The sequence below is a fragment of the Rhodnius prolixus genome, unplaced genomic scaffold, assembly GCF_049639745.1.
Source record: "Rhodnius prolixus isolate KJV_2025 unplaced genomic scaffold, Rpr scaffold_10, whole genome shotgun sequence".
NCBI lineage: Eukaryota > Metazoa > Arthropoda > Insecta > Hemiptera > Reduviidae > Rhodnius > Rhodnius prolixus.
The window spans coordinates 15,614,569-15,634,839 of NW_027411615.1; the positions used below are offsets into that span (position 1 = coordinate 15,614,569).

Below are 20,271 nucleotides of genomic sequence, written 5' to 3' on the forward strand. Positions count from 1 at the left end.
TACATCACTTAGAGCATAGTTCAATAATCTTCTCTGGCTGCGGAACTCCTGAAGGATAATTTACCTTATAATAATGATATCTTAAACTCGGAAAAATTCTTATAAAATGTTGTTTTTTTAAAAAAAATCTCCAAGTTGAAGCATGACATATGCAGTTGATAATATTTCTGGCGTAGCAGCTTACTCTTAACCTTCTCATGTACGGTAAGTTGCAGAGTTGAGAACTCATTGACTGATATTGATCCCTACTTTTTGAAAGAATAAATGGCTTCTTGATAACTGTGGACTGTTAAGTTAAATGCTGAGTTCCTTACACTTCTATCCGTTATTAATACAATGAAATCAATCAGAATACTGGCACATACCAACAAAACTCCAATGGCGGGCTTTTCAACATCAAATAGTTCTTGCGGAAGAGTTTTTGAAGCTCCTGCAATCAGCATATTAGTGAATGCGTTGTTCTTAGCGAAGCTCTACAGTATGCAATTATACAAGCGTACCAAATTATTCCATTAAGAGTTTCATTCATGTTTTGTAAGTGAACCTTTTTTTTTTGCGAGTTCAGGCATGCTTCAGGGAAATAAAATTGGATTCTGCTTCATATTCAAACAAACTGCCACAACTTCTTGCTAAATTTCATTTCTTTCTTTCTGTAACCAAGAAAATTTTGTAAAGATCTGCATCTTTCTGCGTATTGGTCATTATACGAGGTGTGGCTAATAAATAACGAAACTGATGCTGCTACAGAAGAACTATGCATGCGCCAAATGACGTCCGACAGCTCAGCGATAACGACCGACAACTGTGCAGCGTAAAGCCTTCTCTTTCGATTGCAGCGTCTCACATGTTTGTAGAGAAATCTGTCTGACCGGAACCGTCGTTTGTGTAAGAGGTGTTAGTTTCATTTTGCCGAAAACATGATACTACACATGTAGTAGAGCAACGAATTGTCGTGAAATTTCACACCAAAACTTGGCAAAACCACTACTGAAATTTATCTTTTATTAAAAGAAGTTTATAGCGATGAATGTTAATCACGTGCGCGAGTTTTTGAGTGGTTAACGCGTTTGCAAGATGGGCGAGAAGACGTCGGAGATGATGACCGCCCAGGTCGCCCTTCCACGTCCAAAACGGATGAAAATATCGATTATAATTAATCAACATTACTACCGTTAGGTGCTAGCTCAACTCCGTGAAAGAGTAAGGAAAAAAAAACGACCCGATTTGTGAAAGAACAAGTCATGAGTTCTCCATCAAGACACGGTTCACACTGCATTGTCTGTCAAGACGTTTCTAGCGAAGTACAACATCCTAGTTTTAGGCCATCCGCCTTATTCACCTGACCTTGCCCCATGTGACTTTTATCTGTTCCCTAAAATCAAATCTGTATTAAAAGGAACACGATTTCAGTCTGTTGAAGCTGTGAAAGAAAAAGCGGCACGCGTCATACAGGAGCTCACAGAAAAAGACTTCCAGCACGGTTTCGAACAATGGTAAATTCGGATGGAGCGTTGTAGGGATAGGGGAGGGGTTTATATTGAAGGTGATAATAACTAAATGTGTATAAATTTAAAATAAAATGTTTTTTATAGCTATAGTCTCGTTATTTAATAGCCACACCTCGTAAAAATCAATCCGAATTTAGTTGAGAAAGAACATTCAATGAATAAAGTTGTTTGCAAATGAAATTAAAAGAAAAGCTTCAGTAGAACTCAGAACTCTTAATCATCAGCCTTCCATGCTCTATTAGCTCATCAATGTACAATCCGCAACCTTCCCCTCGGGCAGCTACAAAAGAAGTGTAACACATTTCTTTCTTCAATTTTGTATTGTTATTTTTGAATATAATCATGTATATTTGGAGATGAAGTAAACAAAGTGAATATAAAGTAGGAACGCCGAAAGATTGACTCTTCCTATTAGAGCTCCAATGCCTAACAAATTTCATGTACTGTAATATTTGATTTTTCTCTATAAAATCTTGATTAGACTTAGTTAATTTAATATTTAAATTGAAAGTAAAGATAATCTAGTTTGTTTGTATATGCAAAATGGTAGAATACCTTTTGCTTTTCCATAATTTGGAATATATTCTTTTTTGGTTCATATGATACGTGGATCTCTCAAAAAAGAATATCAAGACTTTGAGAATTGGAGGTGTGAGCAAGATTGGGTAGTGTTTTTTCAGTTGCCAGATGAAACTGATGATTTTAGGCTAGCGGGTCGCCGAAGTAATCGATATCGACCACAAGGATAGACATAACATTCTGAGAAGATGATTTTGGCTTGAGTTGTATTTGGGTGCATGGATTGAGCGGGATTTGAAGGAAAAAAAGTTCTTGTAGAGAATTGAGAAATTCGAAAAAAAGGAAAAACATTTATCCTTCCAGTAATTATATTTTATGGGATTAGAATTCAATTCGTGAAGTAATTAGTTACTTGAAACTTTAAAAGTAGAGATTAGAATGATCAAATTTACTTAATCAAAGCACTTTGAACTTTATCAAAGATTTTATCAACATCCACCGTTGCACTTGTTCAACTTTAAACTTGTAAGATATAAAAACTATATGCAATCGTGCTACTAAAACCTTAAAAAGAATGCATTTCTTTTAAAACTTTTAATAAATTTTAAAATGTATAGTTTTTATTGTACAAGTGTTTGTTGAATTTGAATTCATGATTCCCATATTAACATTCAAATTATAACATAAAGATTTGTCGTACTAAAAGTAAGAAATGTGGTTTTTAAAGATGAACATCTGACTACACTAAGACACCATTAAAGTCAGTTTAATGAAGGACGCCCTTCTGCATTACAAAGACGGCAATCATTAAGGACTTTAATAAAACAGCTCCTCGCTTTTAATTCCTAATTAAATTTTTTCCTTAATTGCATGGCCGTTCCTGCCTGACAGAACTTTTTACTCAGACTCTTCTTCTGCACTTTTTACCATTTTGTCCTTGCTCTCGTTTAGTCCTGTACATAATTTACTAATTATTCATCTAATAATTTTCTCATTACTTCTATTTTTATTTTACTAGCCAAAATTATTGTGGAGAATTACAATTTTAGGTTTTCATCATAAAGGGGATGCATGTTGCAAGCTAGCACAAAGTAGTGCGGCCGAGTTGGAGTCTCTCCTACTCGAAACATTCATCAGGCGTTTCTATCTTCAATCTCTCAGTATCTTCCACTTAATATTTTGGAATTCCATCCTCGCCCGTCTAAGAAAATATTCTTAACACTGTAGCTGTCGTATTTCTGTAGGTTGAACTAGGTTTTTTTTTATTAATCTTTATAATGACGTTTCCATCTCTTCCTGAAATAGTCTAGACTGAGATTCCAGATTAATTAACCCCAAAAGTGGAGGTGTTTTCTGAAATGAGACCAATCACCAGATTAATCTGATTCCTAGCTAGCTTTGGCCATACAATTGATTCTGATTCCTTTCCTGTCAATATACTTTTGAGCGCCCATTAGCTCCCAAATTTAGCAGTTCTCAGACACTGCAGTTTAGATATTCTGTAGCTAAGACGTTCATCCATCTCTACTGCTTTTAACTTGCCCTTTCGTCTTTTACCAAAGGTCCAACCCTCCACATCGTAGGTCAATACAATTACTCCAATTACTTCCAGGATTCATTTATTGGTTTCTTTCTCAGTTGCGCTGCTCCACTGCATTCTATTCAGTACCTTAATTGCTCCTCCGGCTTTGGAAACTATTTAGACAAAGTTCTTCTCACAGTTCCCATTTTAATGCGTAATAATTAAGTGATAGGTCCCAAGTATTTTTAAGTTTCACAGCCTTAATCGCTCATCTTTTTTGTACCTTTATCATTGTAATACTTTCTTTACGTTAAGAGTTTTGTTTTATTTTCTATTTACCACGTAATTAACCTTTAGTTGAGTCATTTATTTTATTGTTTAAAATTTTGTATTGGTTTATTTCATATTCTTGAATTAATTGCATTTCTTAAGTTATTATTTCTATGACACTTATTTCTATAAGTGCTGAAGTAAGGGAAAAGAATAACTGATCAGTCGTGGTAGACTGGATGAAGAGAGGGCGTTTAGTTCTGGAGACTGTGTCAAGGCCACTGTCTTCCCTCGCGTAACGGCTACGTAGTACTACCATAGTCAAGCAGTACCAGTGTCTAGGAAATAGTGTAGCTGTCCATATCACCTCCTATCCTAGCACCACACTGGTAGGTCAACAAGTTTCATATCTAGACGATGGGTAGAGTGGTGTCCCTTACTCCTCTAGCTTGGTTACTGTTCAATTTATGATAGCTCCCCTAGAGAGGGTAACCCTTGTATAAATAATTCAGATATACTAAAACATAGAGCACAAGCCGAGGATGAAATTCTAGCTGTTTCCATTGGCCAGTCGTCAATAGTACTTCTCGTCTACCCTCTTTTTCCATCTCGCCGTTCACCACAGAGCTCAGGCTAGCTTTTCAAGCGTCAGGAAACGCGCTTTATGATCGCAATATTCTCCACTTTCTCCTAGTAGTCATGAATTTGAAATTTACTACTATCAACTTCAAACCCCAGGCCGCCATCTACCTTTAAACGAATTATATTTGATACCACTCACATACAAATTGCACAAAGTTCTTTTTATAAACTCTTAAAGCTAATTTTTTACCATTACTAAATTTTCGCATGAAACAGCAATATTATTTTTTATGGTTTTCGTTATGATACATTCACACAAATACATAAAACAATCTATTTAATATTTATCTAATAAGATGCTCCGAACACAATCTACTTGACAGTAAAAATACTTGATTTTATAGACGGTAGTGTGTTTAAAATTTATTAGCAAGGAGAATAACTGATTTTTTACCCTATAAATATAGTTATTAAACCTGTACGAATTCAGTTTCTCAAATTGTCAACCCATCTTTAACAAAAAATTTTGTGTAACTATCTCTAAATCTACTTCTAACTCGACTATATCGGTCGTGGAAAATTTCTATTTCAAGATTTAATCCAGAAATATTCATTTTCAGCTCAGAAAAAGGATTTTTTACAAATTGGTCTCTCACTATCAAAGGAAAAATAGCAAAAATTAAAATTAGGTCCTACCAGAGGATGCCTACTACAAGACAGAAGGAAACTACCACTATGGGTAGTTTTTTGTGTTTTTGGTTTTCACGAAAACAACTTCCACGATTTTTCTGAAACTTCTAGTACCAGTTGGGTAGATGTAGTTTATTTTGTAACATTTTCCATGGCAAATTAGATTAGATTTCCCGGATCATCATCATTATGCCTTCTCTACTGCCTTCCTTCTTCTTGTACTTCTTCCACCATTCCTCTTTGCCAAAGCTCTCCTATCGTTCCACACAATTCCTCTTCCCTCGCAAAGCCTCCTTTACCCATCTGCATCGAGGACTACCTCTTCATCACCGTCCCTCCTACTTTGCTTCAAATGCCACTCCTAGCCATCTCTTGGAGTCCATCGGTCACAGTACCCGCACCAGAGTAGCCTATTTCTCCTCTTACTTCTTCTGCTAGCTGGTATTTTCAAAGTGGTTCTTATTGTGGCGTTACGAATCCTGTCTTTTCTGGTATTCCCCTCTATCTACCTCAGATAACTCATTTCTCCCTCTATTTTTACTTTTGTGCTAGTTAGTCAATGTCCAGGACTGCCAAAGAGTATGGGGAGAAATGTCCAACTATAGACCGACAGCTTCGTACACTTTAACACTTCACTGTTTACTTCTTGACCGTGCCGAATATCTTACCAGCGGCACCTGTTCGATTAAAGATACGAAAAGATTTTAGATTTCTCTTAAGTTCTATTTTGGTGTAATTTACGTTCCTAAAACTCTACTCCATTTTACTCTACTTTAACTATATAATACATTTATAAACAAATTAAAAAGGAGAGTTCTCAGATGAGAAAGTCAATTTATTATACAGTTTTTCTGCAATATTTGTAATAAAACGAAGTGCTATTTTATTATTAGAATACATTTTCATTTTAAATTAAGGTATTGATCGTTGTTATATCTAAATAAAGTTCCAAAATTAAAACAATTGATGAATATATTACAAACAGCGAGAAAGTAGACAGTGTTTCCTTGCTCATTATTTACAAACCAAAACGGAGGTAACAGATCCATAAATTCTAATCAGTAAATGCATTTATCAAGGGGCAGACGGTAAATGTAATTTGTTGTCAGGATCTGTGTGATAGGTTAAACTACAATAACAGTAACTAAATGGTAGATAGCCAAAACGCCAGTCATTTCTCTCACAGCGCTAGGTCCAGCTTATTTACTCTAAATATCTGAACGATGTCAAAACAACATTAAGTGAGTAAAAATTCATACCATTATATCAAATCGTTAATAAATTTTACTCTGTATTAACAAATATTCCTGAAAACAAACAACTTCTACAAATAAGGTAGTAAAATATCAATAAATGATTTGTCATTAAGACTGTCAGGGTAAAGGGTATTAAATATTGTCCCCATTAACTTAATTTTATTTAAATCTGATTTATAAAACTTACAAAATTGATTAAGAGTAGTGTTATGATGTTTAGCGTATTAGGTGATTTAATGTAAAATCGTAAAAACTGCTGAAAATTCTTGAGCGCTGCACTAGCAGTCGAAATTTAATGATATTGGAAATCTTACAATTGGCTTCATCTTGACAAAGAAGAGAACTTGTTGAAAGCCTGAGAACAATTTGATAAATTTCTTGAATATTAAATTCTACTCTGCATCCAAATTTGAATTTTAGACAGTTATTTTTTTAATTAAGTTTGAGATTCTAGATTTGCGGATGGATAACCGGGTTCTTCTCTTCTCCAAAGTTGCCTTTAAACCTCTTTTCATAGAATTCTTGGGATTAATTTCAGAATATTGCGAGACTTGGTGATCATTTGGCGATTTTAGCATAACCCTAAACGTGCAACGTTCCATACCATAGACTAGCAAGAAGCTAGTCTATTTTAGAATGTGATTTTACTCCCTAGGGCCATTTTACTGTTTAAACGTTTCTGCAGTATGGATGAAGATTATTTTTGACTTTTTGCAGGAAATGGTTTTGGGGATTTTTAGAGTTATTTTGGACTTTGCTTTAAACTTGCATTCCCAGTATCTTGTATTTTATCTTTCATACAAGTTCATCATTGAAGACAATTGGTGCATTTGGCGACGTCTAAATTTAGTAGGCACTTTGTTGTGGTTGTGTACAGTGAGCGAAATGTAATTTATGATCGTTCATTCCTTTGCCACGATCATTTGGTTGTTGAATAAATTATTGTTTTGATGTAGTTAGTAAATGTAAATTTCAATTAACTCGTGTTGTTTATTGAACGGCAAATGAAAGCTGTGCTTTCAAATTACTGTAACAGAATGCGTGATGAAGCGCCTACATTTCTAATGAATAACTCTTTTCATAATAACACACAGAGAGACAGAATCGACCATTTTAACAATTTTCTTGTTAAAGGTTCATTAGTAAAATTTTAACAATAATATATATGCGCAACAATAATTTTTTTTGGCCGCCATATAGTAGAATAAAAATTTGAAGGCATCAACAATTTGAAAGCTTTTTTTTGCCTTAATTATTATAGCTGTTGTGACCAAAACATAATTCATGAGAGGAGAAACTACCCACAATGGTAGTACTCTTGACGGATTTCATAGTTTTAACTAGATACACTCACTGGAGTAAATACGACGTCCAGGAGAATCATCAGGATTGTTCGAGAAAAGAGGTGATAGACTGAAGGATTCGGATGTGCAGGAAAGGTTACATCGGTCAGGCAAGGAATCTTGAGATCCTTGTGAATGGTTCAGTACAGTTATTTATTATTTAAATTAATTTATTATTATTATAATTTTAAATCATAGTCCTAAACTTAACCTACAAAACAAAAGACTCATATACCTGCTGTTGCTGCGACCTATTTGCTCATACGGCATCGACTAAGCGTTCCAACTCTCTACGTCTCCAGACACTACTATAGTCAAAAATACTTCGAAAACTAGTTAACGCTCCATTCTATTGTGTGTATCTAACCACAGCATCCATAATGATCTCAGTATCCCTTTCATCAAAGATCTTGCGATAACTGGTTTTCTCAAATTTCATCCCTCTACAGCAGCTCATCCTAACCCTCTCATAGAACACCTATCTTCTTCCATATTACCAGGTAATTCTCTAAGGAGATTGAAGAGAAGATGGCCCCGCGATCTACTCTCATCACTGTGTACATTCTCCTATCCATATTCATGACATTGTTATATTATATCGCAATTGCTGGTTGCAACAGTTGTTGCAGTCGCGAATTCTAATAAAAGTTTAAAAAAAAAAAAAAATCATAGTCAAAAGTCGGTGAGAAACTTAAATATGTGTCTTGCTGTTATTTCTCGAATTAGAGTGCTGGAAATAGTGGAGATTACTGTTTTACTAGGGGAGAAAGGTGCACTAATTGTTCACTAATTTGATAAATGTGTTTGCGGAACTGTAGTGCAACGAGTGCACTGTGGGCGATGATATTGTATATTGCGAGTACATTGTATGTGATTGCGGAAGATAGTAATATAAAGGTAGGGGATAGACTGGGAGAAGTGAGAGCCAGACTGGTAAGTATTGATCAAAGAGAGCTAGGAGAGAGTCCTGGGTGGTACAAGAGGGAACGGGATTGCTCCCGGGGGGACAACACCACCTGAGTCCCGCCTCACTGCACCCTTGACTCCCTTCATGCCAACGTCATTCCTGCTACCACCAGCGCCACTTCTATATTTAATTGACACACCCGTCCTGCCGAGTACATGGCCAGTACCCAGACTATCAACGAGAAAAAGTTAAACGAGTAGAAAAAACCCAAGGATTTTACTTGAACTAACATTCTGCGAAATTGGAACCTTGCTTCCACATAACTTTTCTTTATTCTGCTTCCTACCTCCATGGTCTAAAATCTAGATTTATTTTTCATATATTTTAATAGTCAATAATGTAAATAATTAAAGCCAATCAATTCAATCGAACTCAATACTTAAGAGTGGGTGCCCTATACCACTAATCACTTCGCTAATCAAGAAATGCAGTATCCTCTATACTGGACACAGATTTGCATGACTTCATACCCGTGATATATGAAGTGCTATCAGATAATAGATTATATGGAGGCGAATAATTCATATCTAAATTACTCAGAGATAATATTCATGTTAAGGTAATGCACGACTGCAGTGTGTACAGCAGCAAATCTGGAATAATCTCATGGGTATACACCCACGTTACAAAGAAGATGAAACGCCTAATGCATTTGTCTGCAGCATATGAGTTGAGCATATGATGAATTGGGTAAAAAATGAGAACATCCTTTATCTTTCAGTGTACTATACTCCACAAAGTGGGTACGTGATGAGATGCCATAAAAAAAGAACATATCCTTCATTTTTATGTTAGGACAATTATTTAAAACAATTTTATAAAAAGATCCTCACTAAATATTTTGTTTAAAAAAGCTATCCCTTGTATGTGTTACAAGATCGAAATTGGAAAATGTCAAGAAATCTTGTGACTTGGTAAATGTTGAGATTTCTCATTGTCGCTTGGTGTAAGTCCGAAATATTAGCTAAATATCCTTATTTCTGACTTACACCGGCAAATGACGACATTTACCATGCACCGATAGTAAGCGTTGAATAAAATTATTGTTGATAAGTTTATAAATCACAATTTATTATTAAAACATATTTGTCAGAATAGGAAAAAGCTTACTTTAAAGAACATGTAAATAAACTGTTGAACTTAAAATGAACACTACATTCTAAATGAGAAAAGAAAATAATACCAAAAATAAATTTAATTATGTGATTAACGTTATGCAGTCTTATTGCAACAACTTAAACCAAATATTCGGTCAATCGACTATGTGAATCTCAACATTCACCAAGTGAATCTTGTACAATATGTACAATAAATTTATTGTTTATGAAGACGTTTACAATTCATAAAATGCTAATAGATAACATATAATAAAAAGTATTAATAGATACACAGAAACATTAATATTATTGTTTGCTTTAAAGGGAATACGATTCTGTAGTTTCGGCCAGTGTTTCATTTTGACATGGTTATTTCAAAAATGACATGTATTTGCTAAACGCTATAAGCAATATTTAATAAAATATAGATTATAGAATATAACCTGTAATATCTAAATCCGTGCAAACAATGTTACAAATTGTAAATAACACATTAATAATGAGAAATTTTGGAAAAGAATCAACAGAAATATCTTTATTGCGATGCAAACTTATGAATAGGGAACGGATTCGTATGTATTTACATATTTTTTTCTAGGCAATTTACAGACGTTTTTCAACTAGAAGTATTCATACTGACACTTTTTAAGCCGTTTGAGTCTACTTTTATTTCACATATTTCCACATATTTGGATGTTATCGCATATTTATACATATTTGATTAAAATAAATAAATATTTCTACATATTTAATCAAAATATGTACATATTTTTTCATATTTTTCATTTTGGGCATATTTTCATAATTGGGAGGTGGTTGACAGGAACTGTGAACCACAGACTGTAGGGCTGTGAATCACAGTGGGTACAATGGTTATTGTAATTTACACAGAATGCTGCTAAACAGTGACGGGCACTTGTTAGTTCTTTGAAGTTGTCTGACGTTGTCTGTTCTTTCAGTTCGTTCGTTGAAGTGTCCAATTCATTTCGTTCGGTCACTTAGTGTATTCTTTTTTGGGTGAAATGCCACGAACATCGGCCTCAAACAAACAACTGGTTGCTAAATATCTTCGCGAGTTTCCAGCAGAACTTTTTCGAAGTGATGGAGACATTTTGTACTGCACAGCTTGTGACAAGCGCGTTTCTTGCTCTCAACGTTCCCAAGTCACCAAACATATTGCCACCGGATCGCACATAGAGAATAAAAACAGAAAGAAAGAGAGGACGTCCTATCAAGCCTTCCTTACATCTCCATCAAGTAAGTCTACTCTGAGTACAGATCTGTGTCGGGCTTTGGTTACAGCAGATAACCCTTTCCACAAACTTAAAAATCCTCATTTCAAAGGATTCTTAGAGACCTATATTGGGAAAAAAAATGCCTGACGAGAGCGCTCTGAGGAAAAACTACCTGGAAGATATCTATAAAGATACACTAACCAAAATTCGAGAACATATCAAAGATGGACCGATTTGGGTGTCAATTGATGAAACCACTGACGTTGAGGGCAGGTATATTGCCAATGCAGTTATTGGAAAACTTGATAGTGATGCTGATGTGGATTCAAAGCCATTCCTTTTGAACTGTGAGGTTCTCGAAAAATGCAATCATTCCACCATTTCACGATTTTCATAAAAAAAAAATGTCCATTTTACTTAAATATTCCAGAAAATATTTTAAGAAAATCACATATTTTCCACATAATTGACGAAAATAAATGCATATTTTAATTAAATATTTGGCATTTTTAAATACATAAAAATCCGTTCCTTACTTATGAACTAAATTGAATTTTCGACGCAATTAAAAATATACAATTATTAAAAAATGTTCTTGTAGTGATTAGTATTAAAAAAAAATTAATATAATACTTTGTTATGTCCAGTAAAAGATAACTTTTTTTTTTAGAAGAATTTTAAGAAGGTTAGCGTATGCCCAGTGAAGGAGAGTGTTGTTTGCAACGAGAGAACACTGTCGGAAAGGCCGGGCACCTCAGATGATGACGCGCCTTAAACCATTAAAAAAATAATACCTTCAACTTTCCTGCAGTTTGTTTCTGTCTTATAAAGTAAAATATAATGCAAACCAAAAAGTGCATTTAAAATTATCAGCGATATTTCAGTTAAGTTTGGAAGTCCCCACTTGTGGTAGTTAAGGTTTAGCCGTCTTATATTTTCTTTTTGAGTCGAGAGTATTGTCCAGCTTCTGTGGTAACTATGTTCTCTAGTAATAAGGATGTTGTCCTGCCTATAAAGTATTTTGTAGGTACTTCTAGCTAGTTGTGGGCTTTGTTCTCTCAGTATGAACCACGTATATTTACAAGGCAGAACTTTTTGTTTTGACAAAACATGCGAATCAAGATCAAAAGTCACAGAATGAAGAGGACAACCAAAGCACTATTTCTGTATATCTCTTAATAATACTGAAAGGGATAAAATATTTAAGTTAAATTCGAAATATGAAAGGAAGAAAAAATGAATGGAAGTGCTACCATTTTGTATAAATTTTGTTTATTCTGTAGATTTTTCCATACAAATTTTAAGATTCAAGAAGCTTTAATTGTAGGAAGAAATACTCTTGCAAGTTTATGAATTTTTCAAATATGCCGCCATCATTTCTCACATGGGTAAAATGTTAATGAGGTCGAACGATAATTTATTGCAAAAATGTTGGTTACGATGACAAATAAAATGTTTTTCAGAGATTTTCACAGAACATAGTTTTTGTCTTTGTAATGCTGTTTCATTTTGTTACTGGAATGGCTTCTGAAATACAGTTGCTCATCGAACACAAAACATTACGACATAACTGGAGTTGGCTCATAAATTGGGGTAATATTTCAGTAGATAGTAGAGAAACGGTGCGGTGGGATCTCCGTGCTGTGTATGGAACGTTATCAGACTAGGGCAGGCCTCGCTAACAACTTCTCCCACTAAGTTACAAATAGTTCTGAGCAACTTCTCCCACTAAGTTACAAATAGTTCTGAGCCGCTGCTACTCCCGTAGTGGTACACGCACCAACTACTCTTATCTTCTCAGGTAAGGGTTCACCCATTTACTTTTTTTTCAAAAAGAGTTTACACTTTGAAAATATATATAAGTAAATATTTTGCCTTCTTTTTGACAAGTAAATTCTTGGTCAGTTATATGTTTTTCCAATATTTTATACAGGTGTATGCGGAGGAGTGGTCGAAACTTAGGGAGGTGATTCAGCAGCTCAAATGCAACAAAAAATATTCTCTCCACTTTGGCCCGATTCTCAATAGTGTCCAAGATATTTGCATTTTTAAGTTTTCCGACCATACTCCCGTTTTTTTTACTAATGTATTTTATTGCTACTTTATTTTTTACTTCCGTTTTATTAAATGATGATTGTTAAAAACTAAAATGGTTACTTTTCTTTTTGTTCCTTCTCCAAAAATTGACATTTGAGTAAATTAGAAGTGAAAAGTCGGTTAAGCAAAATCCCAGTTTTCTGCGTTTACACCCCTCTATTCGGGGTAGGGTTTTATTAAAAACAAAAAAAAATCCACATGGTCTTGAAGCTCAATAAATGCGCAACTTTTTCTGAAATTATGTGACTCCTTGACTCACTAATCATTGAAAAAATGCAGTTGAAAATTTTTAACAAAAATCATCGAGCACGAATTTTTTAGACATTAAAGTAAAAATTTCATTGTTATAAGTAACGTTTTGAGGTTCTGTATTGAGCAAATTTATAGGAAATTTAATGCTCTTTCGTTTGGAATAAGCAGATTTGTTTTTAGGATAAAGAATGGTGAAAAACGCGAATATCGAAGGAAAAGATAAAAATGCAAATATCATGGACACTATTGAGAATCGGGCCAAAGTGAAGAGAATATTTTTTGTTGCATTTGAGCTGCTGAATCACCTTCCGAAGTTTCGACCACTCCTCCGTATACATCCTGTATATTCTTGAGTATTTTTATTGGTGCTCAAAATGCTTTTATGAGGCTAAATGTGCTTTGATTTTTTGTTCTCCTTTATGACATGTAAACTTTGAAATTCTGAAAGAAATTTATGAATATAACACTTGGCACTTCTGACTTGCTGATACTTAGTAATCTTAATACAACAGACTTAGCAGTTATACTTTTATATTAACTAAAAATACTTACTAGTTTGAGTAATTTTGCCCAAAAAGTGGGACTTTGAGGTAAATAAAAGAACGCTCTAAAAAAATTGCAACCTCTCCGTAAACAAGCTTGGAAAATTTTCAAAAATTTGCCTCCTTTATGAAAAAGAACCCGATTAGTATTATTGCATTTACAGCCAGAGAGTTTTCATTAGAAGAATTTTCAAATATTCTGAGATTTTGCAGTACATTTAACCACGAAGAAGACAAGATGACCAAATAATAGAACTGTTGTTAAGTTCTTGGCAGAGCTAATATTTACAACTTGAACACCACTTTCAACCAAATAATCCACAATATTAGAAATTAACAGGATTCACAAATTATTGAATAAATAAATAAATAATATTAGGAGTAAAAAGCATGAATAGAAGAGGACTCAGTATCTCATTCTAAAATTCTCAGACAGTCTATTGGAAACAGAGGCACGACAATTTGAAACAGTATTGTACATATTTGTCTTCTTTTTTTTTTAATTTTAAAGCGCGTCAACATTTGAGATCATTTGTGTCATCAACGGACAGAGAGCTGTCAGTAGCTCCTAGGAAGAGAGAAACCTAAGGGCCAGCAGCTGGATTCGAACCCGTGATCTTCGCGTTGGAATCCGGTATCCGCTGACCACTCAGTTAATAACTTTTCTGACAGTGTGAGCCTAATAACAAAACTAATGATTTTGTGAACAATACCTTTAAGGGGCTGGTGATTTTTGGATATTATCATACCTTCTAATGTCCACTCAATCAATATCTTTCGAAACCAAAACTATCAAAGAATTTGTTGACGCTCCGTTATACGTATCAAACTTTGCATCAAGGCCACATAAATCTGTCATTTCTGACACTTTTAAAACTAATTCATTACAAGTTACCCTCTGCCCTATCCACTGGACTGCCAGCTTGGTTCCTATAACCTTCCAAATAACCATCGCGACTCCAAAACGAGCTACTGAAGAACAGCAATGCACACTGATCCTGAGAATGGTCTTAACTGATTTAGAGTCCCAGAAGACAATCCTAAGGTGTTGATCCATTATTTTTTCCAAATACTTGTTCCAGAAACTATTCTCTTTGTTTTTAATGAACGTTTTATGAATGAACGCGATTTATAGTGAGGCGATGGAGTTATCGCCACTGGATGAGTTCTCCACATTAGGGGATGTGATCACGAACTTTGCTTTCTTCTAATTAGTTAATTCTAATTACATCAAATATCAAGTAATAATCAACAAAATTTTGTTTGAAATTTTACTTTTTTTTTCAACATTCCAGAAGTAATACACAATAATAACATTTAATTGTTGAAGAATCCAAGAGGGAACCTGGTTTGCTTTGACGTCACCTGAATGTCTGTTGGGAATGGCCTTTCAACAAAAGGTTGGAGATAATGCGTGATGGCAAATATTCCTTTCGCTCCACCGATTTCTGGATTGCTGCCAGCATATGCCTCCCTTTCGCAAAGGAAATACCGTAAATAAAGTCTTCACATTCATTTCTGAAACAAAGTAACAATGGAATTGAATAAAATTCATCATTCATAAAAGTTGAAGAGATTATAATAGGATGTATGGAGTTCATTCAGAAAATTTTACTGATTTTATATGAAGTATTTTTTGCCTTCAACAGGACCGGTTCAAATGTAAAAATTGGCGCCCAGGGGGCAACTCAATGATTTGAGAAAATTCTTTCTTTAGACAATTATTTACACTTCTGGTACACTACGTTACAGTTTCTTCTTAGGCGGTTTCCCCTCAAAATTATTCCTCAATTCTCTTGCTAGAGTGAAACTGTGCTGCAAGAGCTACAAAAGGGATTAGATTAGATTAGATTGTACAAAAGGGATACTATAACATCCATTCGCCAACAGTTACCAATATTCTTATGCAAATATTTATTCACTCAAGAACTCTTATATCTTGCTACTACAGTGGCACCTTTTTCGTCTCTTCCAGAAGAGAAAGGACGCATTTTTAGTAACTGTTTTACTGTTTTAAGTTAGGTTTACTGACTTGGACATAGCTAGACGTTTCTAGCGCTGCAAGACGATCTATACTTGCGGATAGTTTGTTTATTTAACGTTTCTGGATTCTTGATACATCTGCTGTAAGCAAAAAAGCAGAGAAATCTTATTTTCATTCACTTTGAAAAGTCTTCATCTTTTATTTTTGTCTTTTTTCACTTACTTTTCATTCAATGTTCTATTCTTCTTTTGCAATATGTAGTTTTCAAATTTTTTATTGATATTGGAATGTTTTTGGAGATGGTGGGGGAAATAAGGACTTCGTGCAATCCCCAGTAGTAATTTATACATATTTAGTTATTATCATCTTCTATATACACCCCTCCACTATCCCTACAACGCTCCATGCGGATTTACCATTGTTCGAAGCAATGCTGGAAGTATTTTTCTGTGAGCTGTGAGCATGACGCGTGCCGCTTTTTCTTTCACAGCTTCAACGGACTGTGAAATCGTGATCCTTTTAATGCAGATTTGTCTTTGGGGAACAGATAAAAGTCACATGGGGGCCAGGTCAGGCGAATATGGCGGATGGCCTAAAACTGGGATGTTGTACTTGGCTAGAAACGTCTTGACAGACAATATAGTGTGAGCCGGCTTTTTTGTCTTGATGGAGAACCCATGACGTGGAAGGGCGACTCGGGCGGTCATCATCTCCAACGTCTTCTCGGCCATCTTGAAAACGCTTGAACCACTCTAAAACTCGCGCACGTGATAAACATTCATCTCCATAAAATTCTTTTAATAAAAGATAAGTTTCAGTAGCGGTTTTACCCAGTTCTATGTGAAATTTCACGACAATTCGTTGCTCTACTACATGTGTAGTATCATGTTTTCGGCAATACGAAACTAACACCTCTTACACAAACGACGGTTCCGGTCAGACAGATTTCTCTACAAACACGTGAGACGCTGCAATCGAAAGAGAAGGCTTTACGCTGCACAGTTGTCGGTCGTTAGGATTTGGCGCATGCATAGTTCTTCTGTAGCAGCATCAATCTCTTTATTTAATAGCCACACCTCGTTACCTTACTAACAACTTCATTACACAACTGAGGCGCCAGTGGCCTTGTGATTACTGACACCAACAAATGACAGCAATGGGTACTTTCTTTATTTCTCACTCTTGTCATTTTACTCTAGAATCGCACTCGCTTGTTAATGAACATGAGTGAATGGAAAAATTGTATGGGAAAATAAGAGTGTATAACGTTCGCTAGGAAAAGAAATCTAAGAGATGAACTTCATAAGTGGTTCAGATTGATTTGAAATATTCAGCAGTTTCCACCATTTTTTGAAAACCTTATTAATTCAGCTTTATAGGAACTTTCAGTTACTTTTATAATTTCATAAAATTGTGGCTCAATTAGTCCTAAATAGTCCCGGAGGCCTCATTCCTCAGGAGTTTTCAATCATTTTATTTAGAAATTTTCTTCGTAGAAATAATAATATGTATTATATAGTAATGTGTGAATAATGTGGAGAAGAAATTGCGGGAAAAGTTGTTGCCTAGCAACTGTCCCTTGTAGCATGCTGACTTCCTTTTGTATTCCTCCCCAGCTCTATATTTCCTTTTAACGTCCTTGTCTAGACGCCCTTCCCATTTTCCGCACTGCTCCACTGTCAGTTTCCACCACTGCGCTCGAGGAGAATGTTCTTTTTCATTCTCTTGATAAATATAATTTTGATTCTTATATTATATGTTCAGTAGTATTAATGCAAAAGAAAATTAATTATAAAAACTTTAATACTTTTTTTTAAATTACAGACATTTTTTTCAACGAAATATTAAAGGAAGAAGGAATATGCCTCTTTGGAATTTGACAATGGTAGAATGGTAGTAACTGGTTGTTGGAAATAGATGGTGCATAGATTATAATGTAGCACCACTTACATCAAAAAAATATTTCATGAAAAGGGTTTTATAACCCATTATCAATAAAAAAACCAGAATCAAAATGTGGCATAAAACAAGCAATAGTAAATAATTTAATCTGCGATTACATCAACTCATAAAATTTAGTTGAAATTAATTATCTCATTCTTTTTTTTAGTTAATTTATTTGTACTACGCAATGTTACCTGACGATATCTGCTCAGTAACAGTTGGATTGCAGGTTTTGATGGAAATTTTCATACTAATTAGTAAAATTCTAAACATGTATTGATGAGAAGATTTTCAAGTTTTCATCGGTCAACGCTATCGAAGCGTTGGAAGCTGAATCTAATTCATTAATAATTTTTAGAATGCAAAAAGAAAAAAAAAAAAACAACAAAAATTGTATTTTGCTGAATCGACAATCTCGAGGCAGCTAAAAGAGCTTCTACGAGGGAGTACCCAAAAATAACCGGAATTGCGTTGCCGCGCATGGAGCTTATGTAGTACGCATTTCTGCCGCTAGACGTGTATAGCGCAATTCCTTGCCAGTTCAGTCCTGCCTGTGTTGTCTGCCTGGCTTGTTCTGTTCATCTGCAGTGATTGTTTTTACCAGCGCTGTTTTGTCCTTTTTTCGTTTTTTATGATGGCAAGTTTAAGTGAACAACGTGCAGCTCTGAAATTTTGTTTTCTACTCGGCAAAAATGCTGCTGAAAGTGTTTTAATGTTGAAAACAGCTTACAAAGATGACGCTATGGGAAAAACTCAAGTATACGAGTGGTTTACTCGGTTTAAAAATGGCGACATGTCGATTGATGACAAACCTCGTTCTGGACGTCCATCAACTGCCCGAATCGACGAAAATGTTGAAAAAATTCGAGAGCTGGTGTTCACAGACCGTCGACAGACAATTGATCAACTGTCAGAGAGTAGTGGGTTATCTTGGAGCTCGGTTCAGCGAATTTTAACGGAAGATTTGGGGATGAAAAGGGTTGCTGCCAAGTTTGTTCCTCGAGTTCTGACTGACAATAAAAAAAAACATCGAGTTGAAACATGTCGTGCTTTGAAACAACAGCTTGAAACTGATCCAGACTTTCTGTCAAAGGTCATTACTGGTGATGAGTCATGGTGCTATGGTTATGACCCAGAAACAAAGCAACAGTCGAGCCAATGGAAGACGTCATCTTCACCCCGACCAAAAAAATGTCGTCAAGTCAAACATCAAAACAATGCTGATTTGCTTTTTTGATGCCAAAGGCGTAGTCCATTCAGAGTTTGTCCCCCCAGGTCAGACCGTCAATCAAACCTTGTATTTGGAAGTTTTGAAAAGATTGCGCAATAGTGTTCGCCAAAAAAGACCCGATTTGTGGCAAACAGGAGACTGGTTTTTCCACCACTTAATGTTGGCTAAAATAAATACCAATAATTGAATATAAAACATTATTATGGAAAAATTAAGAAAATACTCAGCAGGTTTTTTTATTTGTGAACTATTTTTACAAGCTGGACGAGTTGAAGGCTGAACAATATCTAATCGACTGTACGAAGTTCTTTACATTGATTATTTTCAGTTTAGAGTTCGTTAAATAAACTGTAAGACAGGGAGAAGCGGTTTGGTACTGCCGAACATAGTCTCCAGGATTCCTACGGGTATCCCATCTTCAGAAAGAAAATCCACTAAATTCGCATCTCAGATAATCACATAATATAAGTCTTTACCGTCTGGTCTTCTTCTTCCTTTGGCACTGCGGCCCTTGTAGGACCTTGGCCTCCTTAAGCAGATTAGACCAGCCCTCTCGATCTACTGCCTTTCTTCTCCATTGGTGTATCTGCATTTTTTGGAGGTCATCCTCCACATCTTGCAGCCAACGGAGTCGCGGTCTACCCCGCGGTCTTTTCCCCCTAGGATGTCCTTCAAAAGCTTTGCGTGGGCCTCTCCCACGATCCATTCTTTCTAGGTGCCCCAGCCATCTCAGTCTTCCGACTTTAATAGCGGTCACCAGGTCTGCATCATTATAAAGCTCCTTCAGCTTGATGTTCCTTCTAACTCCATTGTCAGCTATAGGTCCGTAGATAGTTCTAAGAACCTTCCTTTCCCAGCAATTTAGTCTATTTTCATCGGCCACCGTCAGCGCCCACATCTCCGAGTCATACATAACAACCGGTCTAATAATCATTTTATAGATGACCACTTTGGCCTGTCTGGACAAGTTTTTGTTCCGGAGCGTTTGTCTTAGCATGCCCAGGCATCTATTCCCAGCTGCTATTCTGCTCTTAACATCATGGCTCACCTCGTTCTTGGATGTAAGGGTAGCTCCCAAATATTTAAATTCCCTCACTCCTTCGAAACTGTGTTGACCAAAGACGGTCTAAATTAGCAAAATGTCGTTACACAATCCAAAACCAATACAAAATGTTGTGTCGAAAACAGATGCTCTGGGTGTCTGTGGGTAATATCCCAGAGAAAATAGCCTT

General features: G+C 35.4%; 1 protein-coding gene across 1 annotated transcript; it reads right to left on the reverse strand.

Moving 5' to 3' along the window:
- Positions 1–19,511: 19,511 nt before the first annotated feature.
- LOC141457093 (uncharacterized) lies at positions 19,512–19,973 on the reverse strand. Its single transcript, XM_074133611.1, has one exon. The coding sequence runs from the start codon at positions 19,971–19,973 to the stop codon at positions 19,512–19,514; it is 462 nt and encodes a 153-aa protein (XP_073989712.1).
- Between the last annotated feature and the right edge of the window lie 298 nt (positions 19,974–20,271).

Coding starts and splice junctions, on each gene's coding strand:
- LOC141457093 (XM_074133611.1), bottom strand. CDS start 19,973: ATGATTATTAGACCGGTTGTTATGTATGACTCGGAGATGTGGGCGCTG.